This window comes from Elephas maximus, chromosome 12 (assembly GCF_024166365.1).
Source record: "Elephas maximus indicus isolate mEleMax1 chromosome 12, mEleMax1 primary haplotype, whole genome shotgun sequence".
NCBI lineage: Eukaryota > Metazoa > Chordata > Mammalia > Proboscidea > Elephantidae > Elephas > Elephas maximus.
Genome location: NC_064830.1, coordinates 99,881,807 through 99,901,505, shown reverse-complemented (window position 1 = coordinate 99,901,505; position 19,699 = coordinate 99,881,807). Strand labels below are relative to the sequence as shown.

General features: G+C 45.7%; 1 protein-coding gene across 3 annotated transcripts in view; it reads right to left on the bottom strand.

Moving 5' to 3' along the window:
- Positions 1–1,026: 1,026 nt before the first annotated feature.
- Positions 1,027–19,699, bottom strand: part of WIPI2 (WD repeat domain, phosphoinositide interacting 2) — a 57,191-nt gene continuing 38,518 nt past the window's right edge. Inside the window, exons 6-12 of one of the 3 annotated variants that reach the window (XM_049903171.1) lie at positions 19,561–19,653; positions 11,261–11,331; positions 7,390–7,497; positions 5,181–5,345; positions 4,216–4,323; positions 3,203–3,360; positions 1,027–1,925 (exon numbers count right to left, since the gene is read on the bottom strand). In XM_049903171.1, coding sequence (XP_049759128.1) covers positions 1,813–1,925; positions 3,203–3,360; positions 4,216–4,323; positions 5,181–5,345; positions 7,390–7,497; positions 11,261–11,331; positions 19,561–19,653 — 816 coding nt within the window. In that variant the 3' untranslated portion in view covers positions 1,027–1,812. The remainder of the gene's footprint in view (positions 1,926–3,202; positions 3,361–4,215; positions 4,324–5,180; positions 5,346–7,389; positions 7,498–11,260; positions 11,332–19,560; positions 19,654–19,699) is intronic. The other 2 variants (XM_049903172.1, XM_049903173.1) reach the window with 2 other exon arrangements.

Below are 19,699 nucleotides of genomic sequence, written 5' to 3'. Positions count from 1 at the left end.
ATTTAAAGAAAAGTCTCCTTTCACCTCTGCCCAACAAAATGCTTCCTGTTGCTACCATAAGCAGCTCTTCTGGAGACTTCCTGGGCCGGGCGCACACTTGCATTTAGGGTTTCACTGGAAAGCCAGCTACTTTATAAGCTGGCCCCAGGAACGTGGATTGAACTTAAAGGTCAGGACCACTTAACGTCAGGTTGTCAGGAACTTAATGTCAGGCTGTCAGGAACACGTCAGGCTGTCAGGAACGCTGCAGTTCCCCTTTCTCTTTCACAAGCTACGCAGTGAGGACTACCAAGACACACACACAAAAGCCCATTGTCGCTGAGTCGATTCCAACTCACAGCAGCCCTATAGGACAAAGTAGAACTGCTCAGTAGGGTTTCTAAGGAGCAGCTGGTAGACGTGAACCAAGACCTTTTGGTCAGCAGCCGAGCTCTTAACCACTGCGTCACCAGGACTCAAAGGATGACCTGAAAACTAGCACCTCTGATCCTCGCTTCTGTTCAAAGGCCTGGGGAAGTGAAAAGGCAGGGGTGAGCAGAGCGTTTTGCCTTTTTTTTTTTACCTATATCCTTAGCTTCCACTATTCCAAAAAGCTGACAGCCTTCATGCCATCAACTCCACTATAATTCCCGCATGGATTTAACCTGTGTCTTGGTTTGGAATGCAGAGCTTGAGGTATCTGAGGTTGTTTTGATCCTGTGAAAATGAAAAGGGAAGCTAGGCAAATACTAAAACTTGTAACCACAATCTCTCTCTCACCACTTTGCCGAACAGATTTTGTAAGATTAAAATAGAAAAGGCACATAAACACCTGGGGAAGTAGGTGTTCCCAGCCCACTTCTCTCTCGGGTTTCTAGCTCTCTCCACCACGCTGACCTATCGGAGGCGCCCATGACAGGCCGGTGAGCTCAGGTAAGGAGACAGTTCAGCTACCCATCAAATTTTAACTCTGTTTTCTTGGTTAAGAGTAGCTACAAATGTTCCTTTAAAAAAAAAAAAAAATCACACAATTATTGAACAGGAAGATAAAAGAAAAAGAACAGATCATTTAATTATACAAACGAGACCACTTCCTTCCCTCCGGGTCTTCCCAGACATCCTTTCCGGTTTGCTTGCTGCCAGAGGGAAGGCTTTTCATATCATAGATCCCCTCTCTCACAGTACCCACACAGAAAGCAAGATCAGACACAAAATTGAAGTTCATCGCGGAAGAAATCCCAGGATCATCCAACTTGGAAAGAATTTAACAAAACAGAATAGGGAAGAATGGTCCAGGTGGGGGTGCATGGAGGGAGGCTCTCCTCTGGCCTCCGGCTGCCTTGCACACTTGCCAGCCCCTTGCAGGGGTCTTGGACCTGTCATGGCAGAACCTGCCTCACTGACCAGACCGTGCTGTGTGACACCACTCTGTCTGTCCACTTACCAGTATATACATCTATGAAACCCAGACAACTTCCGTTTGCTACGACGTGGCTTTTCGCTCTCCTACGCTGGCTTGGCACATGAATGCATGCAAAGCAAGGAGGGTTCAAGGGCTTCACCAAACAGTCATTTTTGGCAAAAAGAGAGAGAGAGAGAGAAAAAAAAAAGCAAATATCCCAAAAAGCTAAAATTCATAAGCAGAATTAAAAGCCACTGAAGTGAAAACAATGTATTTTCTCAACAGTATGGAATTAGACTACAGCTACGATCTGTTTTTAAGTCTCTGCCATCCTCTCCCCCTACTCAGGTCAAAGTTCACAGCAGCACAACACCAAGTCCTCTCTCGACCTGGTGTTCTCTGCTTCTGGGGTCAGAGTTCACAGGTCAGGCTCAGTCTGTCCGAAGGATCATGGGAGGATGTTCGCTGTCCTCGTCCAGTCGCAGGGCACCAGCCTCTTCCTCCAGACAGGCGCCGCCCACTGCACCCAGGTCGTCTGTGTAGGCTGTAAAGAGACCATGAGGTCACATGCAAAGGCCTGGGGATGCAGGACACACATTCAGCAACACGCCTGGAGCTGACTTTGGAATATCCCTGAGTGTCCCTGGTTACAGCCCATGTTGAGGCATTCTAATTTTAATCTCTCTTCCGACTGACAAGGGGCCCTGGTGGCACAACAGTTAAGTGCTCAGCTGCTAACTAAATGCCGCTCCTTGAGAGAAAAGACCGGGACACGTTCTCCCATAAAAATTATAGCCTAGGAAACCCTATGGGGCAATTCCACCCTGTTACATGGGGTCGCTATGAGTCAGAATTGATTAGATGGCAATAGGTTTGGGTTTTTTTGGTTGTTGTTATTTTAAGGTTTTTGCAGCTTAGGCAGCTCAAGATGATATTTATGTCAAAAAGATGCCTGCACAGTAAATAGGGGCTGGTTACCATGCTTAGCTGCTAACCGAAAGGTTGGAAGTTCGAGTCCCAACCCAGAGGTGCCTCGAAAGAAAGATCTGGCAATCTACTTCTGAAAAATAAGCCACTGTATATCCCATGGAGCACAGTTCTACACACATGGGGCCACTGTGAGTCAGAGTCAACACCATGGCAACGGGTGGTAAACAGGCAGGCTACAAGCTTTCTTCAGTGAACAGGGAGAATGGACATAACTCTCACACTGGTGATGGCTGCTCAATATTGATGCTATGAGACATACAGCCGCTTGTTTACATGAAAGGGCTGCTTCACAGTGGTGGTGAACAAGTGCTGGCTCAGGTGCGAGCATAACTACAGGGTCTCCAACTTAAGTTTGACCTGATTGCTTGGAGAAAGACATCTCATTTTGGAGTAGAAATGTCACAGCCTAAATCACCCATGTCTGTTCACGTGGGTGCTGGAGAGCTTCCACAGAAGGACGTCAGCTCTGAAGGTGGGCACTGTGCCTGCCCTGGTTACCGCCACAGCCCCCCACCCAGAGGGGACCTTGGTGTTAGACATACACCTGCTAGGTGAGGCAGGTGGGAGGGGAAAGACCAAAGACAAAACCACCTCACAGACACAGAACTTTGTATAGTATTTTAGCAGAGAAGTGGCAAGTCTTGGGATAATTAGCACACAAATGAGACTGACCTGCGATTATTTTTAATTCAGAAACGAAGAAAATGAATTATAAAGCCTGCCTAGGTTCTGAGAACTCCCACGTCCCTTCCCCAGCCACTCTGGTAAGAAGATTTGGTTAAAAGCACCAAGTTCAAAAAGTAAAAGAGGTAGGCTGCCAGCGTGATTTACCTTCCAGGTGAGTGTCACACCCCTTACCAGGTCTCGTCGGGGACGGAGGCACATAAGTACCTTTCGCTATGGCTGTGCTATACGGCTGGGTGACTAAGGGGCAGTCGTGGGATGCAGAGTCTAAGATCTCATTGGTCGTCTCCATGCTGCCATCCAACCTAGAAAAGGCAGAGGGAGATAAACACCAGACTCAGTCAGGACGGGCCCAGGGACACGATTCTCAGCAGCCACAGGACAGAGGTCACTCCACGCAGGGCACTCAGGGTGCCCACCACCCTAGGAAGGCTTCAACATCATCCCGTGTGCCTGCTCACTCAGAGTTCTACATGGAAGGTCTAAGCCAAGGTATATCTAACAAGACCACCTCACTTCATCTTTATTTTTAAAAAATTATTCTCTTTTTACTTCATTTTTTAACTAAAGAGAACATTTCTCTATAAAAAGAAATCTCTCCCAGTTCTACCCCAATTATGAAACAATTGCTGCATTGTTGTTAGGACTTCTGAATAAAAAAAGAGGCTGTAAAACAGAACCTCCAGCAGCGCTCCCTCCCAGCTACCCAGCACTGATGAAACCAGCAGCCTCCCTCTTTCCAATGAGAATGCATGCCTCTCAGAGAGCCAACCCTCGAGAGCATGCGCTGTGGTGACACCACTGTGTCCTTGCTTCGGGATGCTCAGGCTGGGTTCTAGGAAGAGGGCCTGGGGCTCCCCCTTTCCACAACTAAGAATGGGTGTGGTGCACTGCCCTTCTGCTCTCATCCCTGCCCCAGCCACTAGACGGGGCCCCGGGCTGTGAGGGTGGGGAGAACAGCAGTCGGCATCTTCCGGAGCACCAGCAGGCAGAATCAACTCTCTCTGCGAAAGTGAAGCTCAGGAGCCGCCTAGACCAGCCACCCTGGCAGTCCCCTTTGGAGTCACTGGGTCCCAAGGAAATGAACAGGCACAGAGGTTCCCGGGCTGAGGACGCGACAGGCGGCACACAGAGGTGAGGCTGAGGCCATGCAGACTCACTTATGCTGCTTCATCAGGGTGCATTCGCCCCCTTCCTGGGGGTCCAGGTTGTACATGTACAAGTACCCGTCAGACGCGCCCACCAGCAGTCGGGGAATCTTCTGAATTCTAGTGAGAATAGAAAGCAAATTCCAGGACCACAGCATCCACAAAAAGCATCTGATTAAACCAGCAGCCTCGCTTTGGCATGGCTAGGGAAGAAGCCCCACCTCAGTGAGCCTCGGCTCTAGTTTCCTGAGTTCCATGTTTACGATCTACAGATAAGAGGGCAACGATCACACGCTCCATGCTATGTAAGACTCGGACTGGCAAGGCTGAGGACGCGCTTGCTGTGAATAAACACCGATCCTGTGGGCGGAGGCTGGGGCGAGGCCAGCTTCGTGGCTTCTCTGATTGCTACAGGTAGATAGATATTTTAGAACTTTTTAGCTATGCTAGTCTGATCTGATAGAAAGGACAGAAATAATGTTTACAAGGCTCATGGAATCACGAAACTGCTGAATTGGAAAGGTGGTCTTTTCCTTGGCCAATCCCAGTGAATTCATTAGATCCCACCCATGTGCATCCTAAGCCTGCACCCTGGCGCTAGAACAGGGCGTTGGAGCGTGTGAGATGGCTGCTTCTGTTGGCCAAAAATGGTTCAATATGGGCAACTTCACAGTTTGACTTAATGGCTGTTTTTCATTAATACAAAATACTTTCCACAGAAACTGAGAGGAAGATGTTGTGGAACTGAGCAGACCACCACAGAGGAGGCCTTCACATGTGATCACTGCACAGGTGTGTTTGCTGGTTCTCTTCCTCCACAAAGCCCCGAGTTCCACCCAAGTTCTCCTGGGTCGGGAGACATGCCAGCGGTCCCACACTCCTCTCTGGTGTCCTGTAGCAGCCACCCTGACACGACCTCTCTGACGAGTCAGTCACAGCGCAATGGGCCAGGAAGGTCAGTGCTGTGCTCTACTCACGTGGCTAGTGAGCAGATGTTCTTGTGGCCACAGAAGGGCAGGCGGACGGTGGCGAAGGCTCTACCCTGGTTGAACATCTCTGTGACTTGTGAGGGCAAGTAGCTGGTGGAAGCCATGAGTACTTTGCCGAAATAGCCAGTCCAGGTCGTGGGCTCCTCCTGGGGTCTGCAAGAAGGACATCCGCTCAGACAACAAAGCTACACACCTCACGATGAGAAGGACCCACGGCCCCTCCCACAGAGATAAGGGTCAGCCCTGAGACCTGAAGGAGAAATCACCTACATGCCACGAAAAGAAGGGCCGAAGAACAGACACAGAGAGCCCCTGGGGCCATGCTCCTGAGCACACCCTCCTGGGAGGTGAGGGAGAAGCCCTCTCGAATCTCAGAACGATGCAGGACCATGCTTCCTAGAGGTCATGTTCATGGTAAATGACTGTTGTTGGGTGCCACCAAGTGAATTCCAACTCACTGCAACCCCACGTGACAGAGTAGAACTGCCCATAGGGTTTCCTAGGCTACGGGAACAGATCACCAGGTCTTGTATCCCATGGAACAGTTGGTGGGTTCAAACCACTAACCTTTAGGTTAGCAGCTGAGCACTTAACCGTTACGCTACTAGGGCTCCTTGGTAGGTCATTAGGCTCCCCTTTTACAGCAAAGGTGAGGACGTTAGGGCTAAATTTATAAGCCCCTCTAGATCTTTCTAACAGTAAGTCTCCAAAATCTGTGGTATCTTATGAGTACCAATCTTAAGTCAAGCTGTTATTTTCCTGTAGCCCATTTTGTAGTTGTTATTCACCGCGTGTATATTTTCTAAGTTATTTTAAATACTTCTTGGAATAAGAGAGAGTATAAATAAATAATACTGATCCCAGTGGGATGGTCATTTTAAAATTTAAGAAAAGATAAGAAACCCCTTCACCACCCATATTCATTACTGTAGTGCATAATTTAAATCAGCTGCTTTAAAAATGAAACCAAGCTCATCTCCTGGCTTACACACAGGCAGGTTCAAGGAGACGCGGTATTGACGCCAGTGGCCAGCTCGCTGAAGATGCTTCTGTTTGTAAGTGTCAAGAGGCAGGCATCTGTATGGACCAGAAGAGCTCTCTCTCCACCCTTACGTGGTTCAAGTTTCTCCCCACCCTTCTCTTGGGCAGCCTTCCCACATTCAAGCATCAATTTAAAGGGCAGAAATCCATTTTACTGCTGAGCCTAGATTTGATGGCACTTCCTCTTTATTGATAGGAGCCCTGGCGGCACAAACGCTAAGCACTCAGTTGCTAATCCAAAGGTCGTTGGTTCGAACCCACTAGTGGCTCTGTAGGAGAAAGACCTGGTGATCTGCTCCTGTGAAGATTACAGCCTAGACAGCCCTATGGAGCAGCTCTACTCTGTCACATGGGGTCGCTGTGACAGAGAATAGACTGGATGGCACCTAATAACAACATTCATTACTGGCAAACGGTGTCAAAAAACAGGACCATTGAGCAGCCATCTACGATACTCTGCTGGTCTCACCCAGTCTGGAGCAAGGAAGAATGAAGAAAACCAAAGACACAAGGGAAAGATTAGTCCAAAGGACTAAGAGACCACAACTACCACAGCTGCCAGCTGGCTAACCCCAGCACAACCAGATGGTGTCTGGCTACCACCACCAACTGCTCTGACAGATCACAATAGAGGGTCCCAGACAAAGCTGGAGAAAAATGTAGAACAAAATTCTAACTAACATACACACACAGAAAAAATACCAGGCTTACTGGTCTGACAGAGACTGGAAAAACCCCGAGAGTATGGCCCCTGGACATCCTTTTAGCTCAGTAATGAAGTCACTCCTGAGGTACACCCTTAAGCCAAAGATTAGACAGCCCCGTAAAACAAAATGAAACTAAATGGGCACAGCAGCCCAGGGGCAAGGACTAGAAGGCAGGAGGGGACAGGAAAGCTGGTAATAGGGAACCCAAGATTGAAAAGGGGAGAGTGTTGAGATGTCAAGGGGCTGGCAACCAATGTCACAAAACAATATGTGTACTAATTGTTTAATGAGAAGCTAGTTTGTTTTGTAAACCTTCATTTAAAGTACAATTAAAACAAAAAACAAAAAAACAACAACAATAGGACCAGGTCTGCAGTTATATTCTCATCCAGGCAGTAAACGCTGGAGAAGTGGTTTTGGTTTTCAGTGGACACCTCTTTGCCACTCACTTTTCCTTCACAGTCTCGAGTTTGAAGATGTGCACAGTTTCTGTGTTGCTGGACGCGGAGAGGAACATGCCATCCATGCTGAAGGCCAGTGAGCAGATGCTGACACACCTGGGGACAGGATGCAAGGTACAGTCTCATTATACTGGACCAGGAACACTGGTTAGGGGACAAGCGGCACTTCGCCAGGGTTTTTAACTAAAGTGACAGAGAGGACAAGTCCCATGGCAGGCTGACTTAGGTCTACTGACATCCTTCTCACTACTGTCCAGCCAGCTTCTCAGAAAAAATACTGAGAGACGAAAATGTCTGCAAGTCAATACTAAGTAGGAACAATTCTTTTGTATCTCCTTCAACAGCCTATATTTCTGTGTAATTCCAAATAACAGAATCAGGACTTCATTAAACCATTTTTAGCTGAGTTAGGGTAGATTTATAGTCTTAAAGTTAGCAAAGGAAAATTCAGTGATTTAAATTATAGCTATTTTTTTATTTTATTGTGGTAGAATATGTATAACAAAACATTTGCCATTTCAACCATTTTTATATGCACAACTTCACTGACATCGATTACACTCATATTACACAACCATCACTGCTATCCGTTTCTAAATTTCTCCATCACCCCAAACAAAAACTCTGCACCCCTTAAGCAACTGCTCTCTATTACCCCTCCCCACCACTTCTGGTAAACACTAATAATTCTTGGCCTCTATGCATTTGCCTCTTCTAAATATCTCATATAAGTGGGATCATACAACATTTGCCCTTTTGTGTCTGCCGTATTTCACTCAGCATTATGTTCTCCAGGTTCACCCACGTTGTAGCATATTTCAGAACTTCATTTCTCTTTATGGTTACTGCAATTGTTAACACGCAAGAGGATAAGTCAGTGACCTTGATAATGTCTATGAATAAAGCAAAACTTCGAACATGCTAAGTCTCTATGGTATATTTAAAAATCTCTGTAAAGGAAAAGAAAATATTCTTTGACGGTTACAAGAGTGGGGAGGGAGGGAGGGAAAGGGGTATTCACTAATTAGTAGACAAGAACTATTTTAGGTGAATGGAAAGACAACACACAATACACGAGAGGTCAGCACAACTGGACTAAATAAACCAAAGACATTTCCTGAATAAACTGAACGCTTTGAAGGCAAGCGTAGCAGGGGCGGGGGTTTGGGGATCATGGTTTCGGGGGACATCTAGGTCAACTGGCATAATAAAATCTACTGAGAAAACATTCTGCATCCGACTTTAGAGAGTGGCACCTGGGGTCTTAAATGCTAGCAAGTGGCCATCTGAGATGCATCAATTGGTCTCAACCCACCTGGACCAAAGGAGAATGAAGAACACCAAAGACACAAGGTAATTATGAGCCCAAGAAACAGAAAGGGCCACATAAACCAGAGACTACAACAGCCTGAGACGAGAAGAACTAGATGGTGCCTGGCTACAACCGATGACTGCCCTGACAGAGAACACAACAGAGAACCCCTAAGAGAGCAGACCTCAAATTCTTGTACAAAGACCAGACTTAATGGTCTGACTGAGACTAGAAAGACCCCAGAGGTCATGGTTCCCGGAACTTCTGTTAGCCCAAGACAGAACCATTTCCAAAGCCAACTCTTCAGACAGAGATTGGACTGGACTATGGGATAGAAAATGATACTGGTGAGGAGTGAGCTTCTTGGATCAAGTAGACACATGAGACTACGTGGGCAGCTCCTGTCTGGAGGTGAGATGAGAGGGCAGAGGGGGTCAGAGGCTGGCCGAATGGACACGAAAATAGAGAGTGGAGGGAAGGAGTGTGCTGTCTCATTAGGGGGAGAACAACTAGGAGGATATAGTAAGGTGTATACAAATTTTTATTATGAGAGACTAACTTGATTTGTAAACTTTCACTTAATGCACAATAAAAAATAAAAAACAAAAAACTCTGTAAAAATCCCAGAGCCATCAAGTAAACTGGAAATTTCTGCCTAGAATCACAAGGCACGTTTAGCCCTGCCCACGGTAAGAGGTTCTATTCAATTCTACGAGCACTCGCTGAACACTGCCAAAGCACCTGGGGCTGCACCAGAGCTCTGGGAATAAAGCCAGAGGGTTAGGTTGTGCCTCAAGGCAGCGCCATCAGATGTGTGTGTGAGGAGGAGGTATGGACGCTATCCACACGCTGTAGGGCACTAAAGGGGAATGTGGGGGGTGTGACAGAGCACAGCACGGGGACTCAGCTGTGTGAGGGTCAGGTAAACCCCGCCCCGAAGGGGACACTCAGATCAGAGGCTTACAGAAGTTGGCCAGATCGCCAGAGGGGACATCCCAGCCCACGAAGAGACAGGCACAGAGGGAGACACAGTGTGGCTAGACTGGACAGCAGAGGCAGCGGAGCAGCATCGGGCTGGACATGGATGGGCCCGGCACTGGGGCTGGTCTTCACACAACACGAGAGGGCTGAGAACAGTGTAAATTGGATGTGACCTGATTATCTTTACATCTTCCAAGAAGAGCTCAGGCTAGAGTATGAGAATGGACGGAAGGGGCCAAAAGCAGAGTGTGGGCAGCCCAGGATACCACAGCAGCTGAGCAGTGATTTAGGAGGACTTGGATGGGGGACTCATCCCGGTCCCTAAGTGGTCTCTCAGGCCAGGCACTGGGGAGGTGGGCAGGGGCAACACTGACTAAGATAAGGAATACGGAGCACAAGGAGCAGGGGGGTGCACTATGGCCTGGGAGGTGCTGAAATGTCCGACATCCAGTGAGCAAGAGACACACAGGGAAATGGCGGGAGAGAAGCCAGGGCTGAACACACGGACGTGGGCATCACTGGCTCAGATATAGGCGGCCCCGTGCAGGAAGGGTGTGGAGGTTTACAGGGTGCACAAGCAGAGACTCCAGGACAGAGACCAGACACAAGGGGAGGAAACTGAGCAGGAACAGCAAAAGAAGGGAAAAGCCCAGAAACATATCAGGTAAGGAAAATCCAGGGAAAAAACAAAGGCAGGCAGGCACTGGAAGGCGCTGTGGAGTGTTTGCCTTTGGTATTGAAGACCGGAGACACGTTTGCTGTACTTGTGGGACTGGTCCCAAAGAGAGGGAGAGGGAGGAGACAAGAGAGAGTGTGAGGTCCCCAGAGAAGCTCCATGTTTGCTGGGGTAATCTAATACCTACCATTTACCAAGCAGCAGCATCACCTCCTCATTTCAGAGGGGACCTAAGACTCAGCAAGGTCAAGTGACGCTCTAAAAGGCTGCCTGGGATTTGAGCCAGGGCACTGGAGCAACCCCTCCCTTACTCTGCTACCCAACACAGCAGAGGGGCCAGGAATAAACAGGAGGAGCCAAGGAAGAAAGCACCAAGTACGGACACATTTTAGTATGGATAGTGGGAAGTCGAGGGAACTCCAACTGTGACTTTTTTTTTTTAAACACAGAGCCAAGGCCATGTGCTGGAGGTGAAAGGTGAGATGGAGGAGCTGGTTCTAAGGAGTGGAGAATGAGGAAATGTGCACGCTTACCGGGCCAACGTGGGGTCATTACCATGCAACGCCAGAGCCAGCTGGGGCCTTGGCAATGGTACCAGGGGCCTGGTTCTGCGGGTCTGTCCACCCTCTAGGCTACTGGTCATCACTCTACATCCAGGTAGGACTAAAGACAGATGAACGTCCAGTTTGCGCTTATAAAATATGTTCCTTTACCTCCTGTGACAGACTCCTTAATCTCCACTGACCATTGAGAGGGGCTGAAGTGCTTGTACATTTACCTGGAATTTCCTCACTGTTCTCTGAAGTTTGCCCTTGCTTGGTTACAGATAATACATAACTGAAATCCAAACATAACTTACAGCATCAATCTTGAAGATTTATATACTCTACCTCTTAACTCCCCTCCGGAACTCAAAGAGTTTCTGTCCTTCTGGAATGGAAAACACCCTAATCACGGTCCCCTGTGACAGAGAGAAAAAAAAAAGGAATTTTAGCTAAGTGAAAGCAGACTTTTTCATTTCTCTCATATGGGACAATAAAATGAAACACATAGTAGGTTTTTCAACGCGAGGTCCACACTGGTGGGTGAGGGAGTTCCCGAGGCCCTCTCCTCCGCTCCGCCTCGCGGTGTGCCTCCTGCACACGTCGCCACACTGCCTGCCCCTTGCACACCAGAACATTCCTCCTGCTCTACTGTTCACTTAAGTTTTTTCCTTAAATCCACCTACTACCAATTCTAAACACTAACAGCCATGGATTCAACGAGAGGATACAGTATTTCTATTTCTCTAAGTCATTTAACATTTACGCTATTAAAGATGAAAAAAACATTTAACTATGTGCTGCCTGTTAGGAGCACTGTTGTTGTTAGTTGCCATTGAGTCAACTCTGACTGAGGACAATCCCATGTATTACAAAGTAGAACTGTTCCATAGGATTTTCCTGGCTATAATCTTTTTTTTAAAGAACCATTAAACTATAGGACTCTTAATGGATTTTTTTTTTCTTTAGTGAAAATATACACAACAAAACATGTACCACTTCAACAATTTCTGTATGTACAATTCAGTGACGTTGGTTGCTGTCTTAGGCTGAGTTCTCTAGAGAAGCAAAACCAGTAAAGCATGTAAGTAAATAGAGAGAGAGATTTATACCAGGGAAATGGCTCACGTGGTTGTCAAGGCTGGAACGTCCCAAGTCTGTGGGTCAGAACAGAGGCCTCTCCTGATTCACACAGCTGCAGGGGTTGGCAAACCCAAGACGGCACGTCAGATAGCGGGGCTCTTGTTCACAGGCTGTGAAGTCTGATCAGTCCCAGGACTGGCAGGCAAGACGGCAGGTAAGCCGCTAGCTCAAGTCCCAAGAGCCAGAGTTCAGATGAACAGGAGCCAGCTGCAGGATCCAGAGTGAGCAAAAGCCCACAAGCCTTGCTGGAATGTTTGCTTATATTCAGTGCAGACCACATGCCCAGGGAAACTCCATTTCAACTGATGGGCTACTCACAGCAGATCCCATCACGAAGTGATCACATATCAAATCTCTCATGGAAGTCATCATTTTTTTTTTTATCATACAACTGCCAAACAACTGAGAATCATGGCCCAGCCAAAGTGACACATAACCTTTCTCCACAAACTATTTCACTATCATTAACACAAGCTCACTGGCCCCCCTAAGCTTCTCATCCATTCTTTCGAGCTGCTGTTGTTCATGTGATCACATATTTGGTTGCAGTCTCAATGGAAGCAGATCACCTTTTCTTCTGTGGTATTGCTAGGTGGGTTTGAAATACCAACCTTTAGGTTAGCAGTCAACTGACTGCAAATCACTAGTGCCACCCAGGGACCCTTCCTAACTCTACTGTCTGATGGAGTTCAACTGCCCCACTGAGGCTCTCTGCAGCCACTTTACATTGAGTTTACTGATCAAGAGAGCTGAGTAGCTGGAAAGTGTGACTTCACTGCCTAAAGGAACCAATCCAAACTTACAAAATGTAAGACCTTGTCGTAGTCATGTAGTGCCGCTGTAAGAGAAACACCACATGTGGATGGCTTTAACAAAGAGAAGTTTATTCTCTCACAGTCCAATAGGCTACAAGTCTAAATTCAAGGTGCCAGCTCCAGGGGAAGGCTCTCTCCCTCTGTCAGCTCTCGGGGAAAGGCCCTTGTCATCAGTCTTCCCTTGGTCTGGGAGCATCTCAGCATAGGAACCTCAGGCCTAAAGGATGTGCTCTGCTCCCGGCACTGCTTTCTTGGTGGTATGAGGTCCCATGTCTCTCTGCTTACTTCTCTCTTTTATATCTCAAAAGAGTTTAGCTTAAGACACTATCTAATCTTGTAGATCTCATCAATGTAACTGCCACTAATCCATCTCACTACATCATAACAATAGGATTTACAGCACATAGGAAAATCAGATTACAAAATGGTAGACAATCAATCATACAGTACTGGGAATCATGACCTAGCCAGGCTGATAGGTATTTTGGGGGACACAACTCAATCCATGACAGACTTCTATTAAAACATTTTTGACCGTCTAAGACAAAAGGAAATGTGAATAAATGATGAGACAGCATTCCGCCTGCATCAAAACCCGTTATTTTGAAGATGCCAGTTTTCCTACTGTTCCCCTGCCTCCCACCCCCAAACTAATAGGGGATCTGTGGAGAGGGGAGACAGGGTGTAACAAGAAAGAATACGTAAGAGAGGAAACAAAAGCGAACAGGGCTTTCAACTTCTGAACATTAAAGAATGCTATATCAAGCTACAGTATTAAAGTAACAGAATGGAAAACCCTCCAACAACAGCATTTCACGTTTATGGGTGAGGAGGACTTACTCAACTTCAACCTTAAAGCATATAAATAAATACAAAGAAATGAACAAAAAAAAAATTTTTTTTTTTTCTTCAGGGACTGGAGCAATTTTTAGCATAGCAACAAAAGAGAAACCATAAAAAAGAACAGATCGGAAACACTAATGACATAAAGGCTGCAAACTCCTGACCATTAAAAGGCAGGAAACAGAATTCAATTTCTAGAAATGTATAAAAGGCTGACACAAATACTTATCTTTAAGGATGTCTGACATATTTACAAATAGTGACAAACTCTAAACAATCTAAACATAAATACCCAGGAACTGTGTTAAGTACTTTCTGGTGAACTCATACGATGGGGTGCCACACAGCCACTGAAGTCAGGCTGGAGATGAACGGTGTTCATCTGAGGAAATACGAATCGGTTAGAAATGGGTCAGTCATGGTCATGTTAAACAAGGGCAACATACGTGTTGCATAGCAACCAAATCTGTTGCCTGTGGGATTTTAACTGTGTTAGGAAATAAGCGGAAATCCTGGTGGCATAGTGGTTAAGTGCTGCAGCTACTAACCAAGAGGTTGGCAGTTCAAATCCACCAGGCCCTCCTTGGGAACTCTATGGTGTAGTTCTACTCTGTTTTCTAGGGTCGCTATGAGTCAGAATTGACTTCACAGCAACGGGCTGTATTTTGGTTTAGGAAACAAACATGGGTGCCCTGCTCAAATATGGCAGCTGAAAAGTCAATTGAATGGGGAAAAGACATTCTTTTAAATAAATGATGCTGGAAAAACTAGATGTCCATCTACAAAAAAATGAAATAGGACCCATACCTCACACCACACACAAAAACTAATTCAAAATGGGTCAAAGACCTAAATATAAAACCAAAACCTATAACGATCATAGAAGAAAAAATAGGACTAATGCTAGAAGCCCTAATACACTGCCTTAACAGGATACAAACCATAACTAACAACACACAAACCCCAGGAGGTAAGCTAGATAACTAGGATCTTCTAAAAATTAAACACTTATGCTCATCAAAAGACTTCACCAAAAGAGTAAAAAGAGAACCTATACACAGGGAAAAAACATTTGGCTACAACAAATCTGATGAACGTTTAATCTCTAAAATCTATAGGAAAATCCAACACCCCTAACAACAAAAAGACAAATAATCCAATTAAAAAATGGGCAAAGGAAATTAACAGACGCTTTACCAGAGAAGACACTCAAGTGGCTAACAGACACATGAGCAAATGCTCACAATCACCAGCTATTAGATAAACGCAAATCAAAACCATCTCAACCTGGCATTACTGGCACGAATCAAAAACACAGAAAATAACAAATGCTGGAGAGGCTGTGGGGAGACTGGGTTCTTACGCCCTGCTGGTGGGATGTAAAATGGTACAACCATTTTGGAAAACGATATGGTGCTTCCTTAGAAAGCTAGAAATAGAAATTTCTCATGATCTAGCAATTCCACTCCTAGGAATATATTCTACAGAAATAAAAGCTGTCACACCAGTGGACATATCCACACCCATGTTCACTGCAGCATTGTTCACAATAGCAAAAGGATGGAAACACCCTAGATGCCCATCAACAGATAAGTGGATAAACCAACTGTGGTACATACACACAATGGAACACTACACAACGACAAAGAACAATGATGAATCTGTGAAGCATCTCACAACATGCATCTGGAGGGCATTATGCTGAGTGAAATAAGTCAATCACAAAAGAACAAATATTGTATGAGACCACTACTATAAAAACTCATGAAAAGGTTTACACACAAAGAGAAACAATCTTTGATGGTTATGAGGGAGGGGATGGGTGGGGATGGAAAAACACTAAAGAGACAATAATAAATGGTAACTCTGGTGAAAGGTAAGACAGTACACAATACTGGGGAAGCCAGCACAACTTGTCTAAGGTAAGGTCATGGAGGCTCCATTAAAAAACAAAAAACAAAAAACACTGCCACGGAGTCAATTCTGACTCACAGCGACTCGATAGGAGAGTAGAACTGCCCCACACAGTTTCCAGGGAGCACCTAGTGGATTAGAACTGCCGACCTTTTTGGTTAGCAGATGTAGCTCTTAACCACTATGCCACCAGGGACACATCCAAACTCCCTGAGGGATGGAATTGCTGGGCTAAGGACTATAGGGACCATGGTCTCAGGGAACATCTAATTCAAATGGCATTACATAGTTTACAAAGAAAATGTTCTACATTCTACTTTGGTGAGTGGTATCTGGGGTCTTAAAAGCTTGTGAGCAGCCATTTGAGATACTCCACTGGTCTCACCCAGTCTGGAGGAAGGGAGAATGAAGAAAACCAAAGACACAAGGAAAAGATTAGTCCAAAGGACTAATGGCCCACAGCTACCACAGCCTCCACTAGACCGAGTCCAGCACAACTAAATGGTGCCCTGTTACCACCACCAACTGCTCTGACAGGAATCACAATGAGGTTCCCAGACACAGCTGGAGAAAAATGTAGAACAAAATTCTAACTCAAAAAAAAAAAAAAGACCAGACTTACTGGTCTGACAGAGACTGGAGAAACCCTGAGAGTATGGTCCCTGGACACCCTTTTGGCTCAGTAATTGAGTCACTTCTGAAGCTCACCCTTCAGCCAAAGGTTAGATGGGCCCATAAAACAGAAAGAAAATAAATGGGCACACCAGCCCAGGGGCAAGGACTAGAAGGCAGGAGGGACAGGAAAGCTGGTAATAGGGAACCCAAAGTTGAGAAGGGAGAGTGTTGACATGTTGTGGGGTTGGTAACCAATGTCACAAAACAATATGTGTACTAATTGTTTATTGGGAAGCTAGTTTGCTCTGTAAACCTTCATCTAAAGTAAAATAATAATAAAAAAAAAGATGGTGGCTGACCACGTCAGTTTGAATGTGTGTTGCTTTCCACAGTTCTGCCGATAATCCAGTTTCCTGTATCAGGCTGCTGAAACATTCAAAGCAGCACGGTTGGCCGCCATATTTAAGTAAGGCACTGCTGTTTGTTTCCTACTCGGGTCAAAATTCCACGGGCAACAGATTTGGTTGCTATGCAATGCATATGCTGCCCTTGTTTACAACAGCCATGACTGAACTATTTCAAACCAGTTCAAAGCCCTGTATTTAAGGACAGTGGATCTCTCTGTGTGGAAAGAACACCAACGAAGTGTGTCCATAGTGAGTCTGTAAGACTTAAGAGCGGGCTAAAGACTTTTAGACATGCCTATACAAAAAAATAACCAAGGCACAAGTTTTGTCCCCACAGCCTAAACCTTTAGATCTACACATCACCTTTTTAAACGACAACTTATTGTGTCATCCTAATTACTTAGCAGCCATGTCATCACAGCTTGATGGCAAGCTCTGAGGGCAAGGACGACACTGTGCCCCTCAGTGCCACCCAGCACTCAGGAGAGCCAAGGAGGCCACTGGTAGGCTAGTCCCACAAACATGAGGATTCTGTATAAAAAAGAACCAACTGTTTACTCTTTATAGTTCAGAAAATTTATTCTATTTTTATTGGCCTAAAATTCCATGAAGTGCTTCAGGGCCTTTCCAAGAGCTAATTAAAACTATGGTGGTAAGGGGTAACAGGATTTCTGGCCATGCTGATATGCCCAAGGGAAAAGAAAAGGTCAGGGTGATAACAAGGCAGTCTAGAACAGGGTTGAAAGCACGGGCTCTAGTCAGGCTCAGATGCCAATGCCCCTCATTGCCCAGCTGGGTGGCCCAGGCAAATCACTTACCTGAGCCCTCAATGTAAAATGAAAAACTGTTTACCTTTCAGAATCACCAGGGGTATCAAATAAGATGAGTATAAATAAATCATCTACAGTACAGTTCCAGACACAAGACGTGATCCATAAACAGTAGAATCTTTACTATGGAACCTGAGTCTGTGATTAAAGTCACAAAGACCCATGTAAGAAAGTTAAAGAAGTAAGGTGGATTTGTAATGAATTTTGAGCTCGGAAGAGATGAATAAAGCCAGGAGAACAAATCACATCTCCAAGAGAAAGAAGACCAGAGAACTGAATCATTAAGGAAAAGAAAGATGCAGTAGTTCAAGTCTGGAAGAGAATGAGGGCACTTCAGTGTCAGGCAGGTAAGGGGGAAGAGGTTCCAGCTGGAGGAATTGCCAAGGCAATTCTGGCTTGTGTATGCTGTTCTTAGCTGCTGTCTTAGGCTCGGTTCTCCAGAGAAGCAAAACCGGTGAAGTTCCCACATATATAGAGAGAGAAAGAAAGAAAGAGAGATTTATCTCAAGGAAATGGCTTCTGGGTTCGTAGAGGCTGGCAAGTCCCAAGTCTGTGGGTTAGGCATCAGGCTGGAGGCTTCTCCTGACTCATGTGGAGGGGGGACAAGGCAGCTGATGAATCCAAGATCAGCAGGTCAGAAGGTAGGCTGCTTGCTCAAGTGCTGTGGAGGTTGATGAATCCAAGGTCGCAGGCAGTACAGCAGGCGGGTGGCTCAAGTTCCAAGAACTGGAGGTCAGATGACGATGAGCCAGATGCAGGATCCACAGCAAGCAAGCAAGCTTTGACTGAATGTCCTTATGTGTACTGGATGCAGGCCAAACTGCCAAAGCTGATCATATCAGATCACATCATGAAGGATAACTATATGCCAAATTACATCATAACTGCCAAACTACATCATTACATAACTGCCAAACCACTGAAAATCATGGCCCAGCCAAGCTGACACACCACCTTAACTATCACAGCTGCCATTAAGTCGGCCCCAACTGAAGGCACAATGGAACAAAATGCTGCCTGGCCCTGTACCATCCCCATGATTAGTTGCAGATCAGACCACTGTGATACATAGGGTTTTCACTAGATGATTTTTGAAAGTAAGTTGCCAGGCCTTTCTTCCTAGCCTGTCTTAGTCTGGAAGCTCCACTGAAATCTGTTTAGCATCGTAGCAACACGCGAGCCTCCACTGATAGGTCGTTGCTGCACATTGAGGTGCACTGGCTGGGAACTGAACCCACGTCTCCCACACAGAGGGCAAGAATTCTACCACCAAACCACCATTGCCCCCTCATTCTATACACAGAAAGGTTTTAAAAAGGCCAGATCCTTTTAACCCAAATATTCATCTTACTGGAATCTCTTAAGAATCAAAGATCACACCAAGACTTATATACAAGATTTACATACACTATAATTTATAACAAAATATTAAAAACAATGAAAATAACTCAAAGAATGTAATCAACGTCACTGAATTGCACATGTAAAACTTATTGAATTGGTGGATGTTTTGCTGTGTATATCCTCGGCAACAAAAAATAAAATTATAAAAAAACAAAACAATTTAAATGCTCCAAAACAGTCATGTTTAAGTAAACCACAATTGAACACTGTATTAGAGAAATACAGTATTAAGCAAAGAAAAAAAGATGATAAATTATACATATAGTATACCAACTTTGTTAAATGAATACAGCAGCTCTGGAGAGTGGAATTCTGGGTTTCCTTTCATGTACTACTCATCCTTTTCTAAGTTCTCCATCATAAGCAGATGTTGATTTCATAATTAAAAAAGAAAACCCGGGGTGAGTGGTGTGATCACGCATTTTCTTCTCCTTTGTGAGTTTCTGTACTTTCTAGAATAGACGTGTGACCTTTATTATCAGAAAAAGCATGAAGAGTGTGTTCCACTCATTTCCAGTTGACCTGTCCGAAAGCCTTGCAGGTGGGTCTTTAGCTGCGTGTCTCTGAGATGCGGCTGACAGAAGACCTGCTCTGATAAATCAGCTGTGTGAATGGAAGGGCAAAGTTTGTGGGCATCAAACCAGCCTCCAGTCTGGCCACCACCAAGCAGGACTCACCTTCTCTGAAGCAGTGGCAAGTTTGGTGCCGCTTGCATCGAAAGCCAGTGCTGCCAGAGGACTGTCATGAGCTGGGATCATATTCGCAGCTCTCTGCAAAGGGGGGAACAGCAAGACATAAGTGCACGTGGCAGGAACT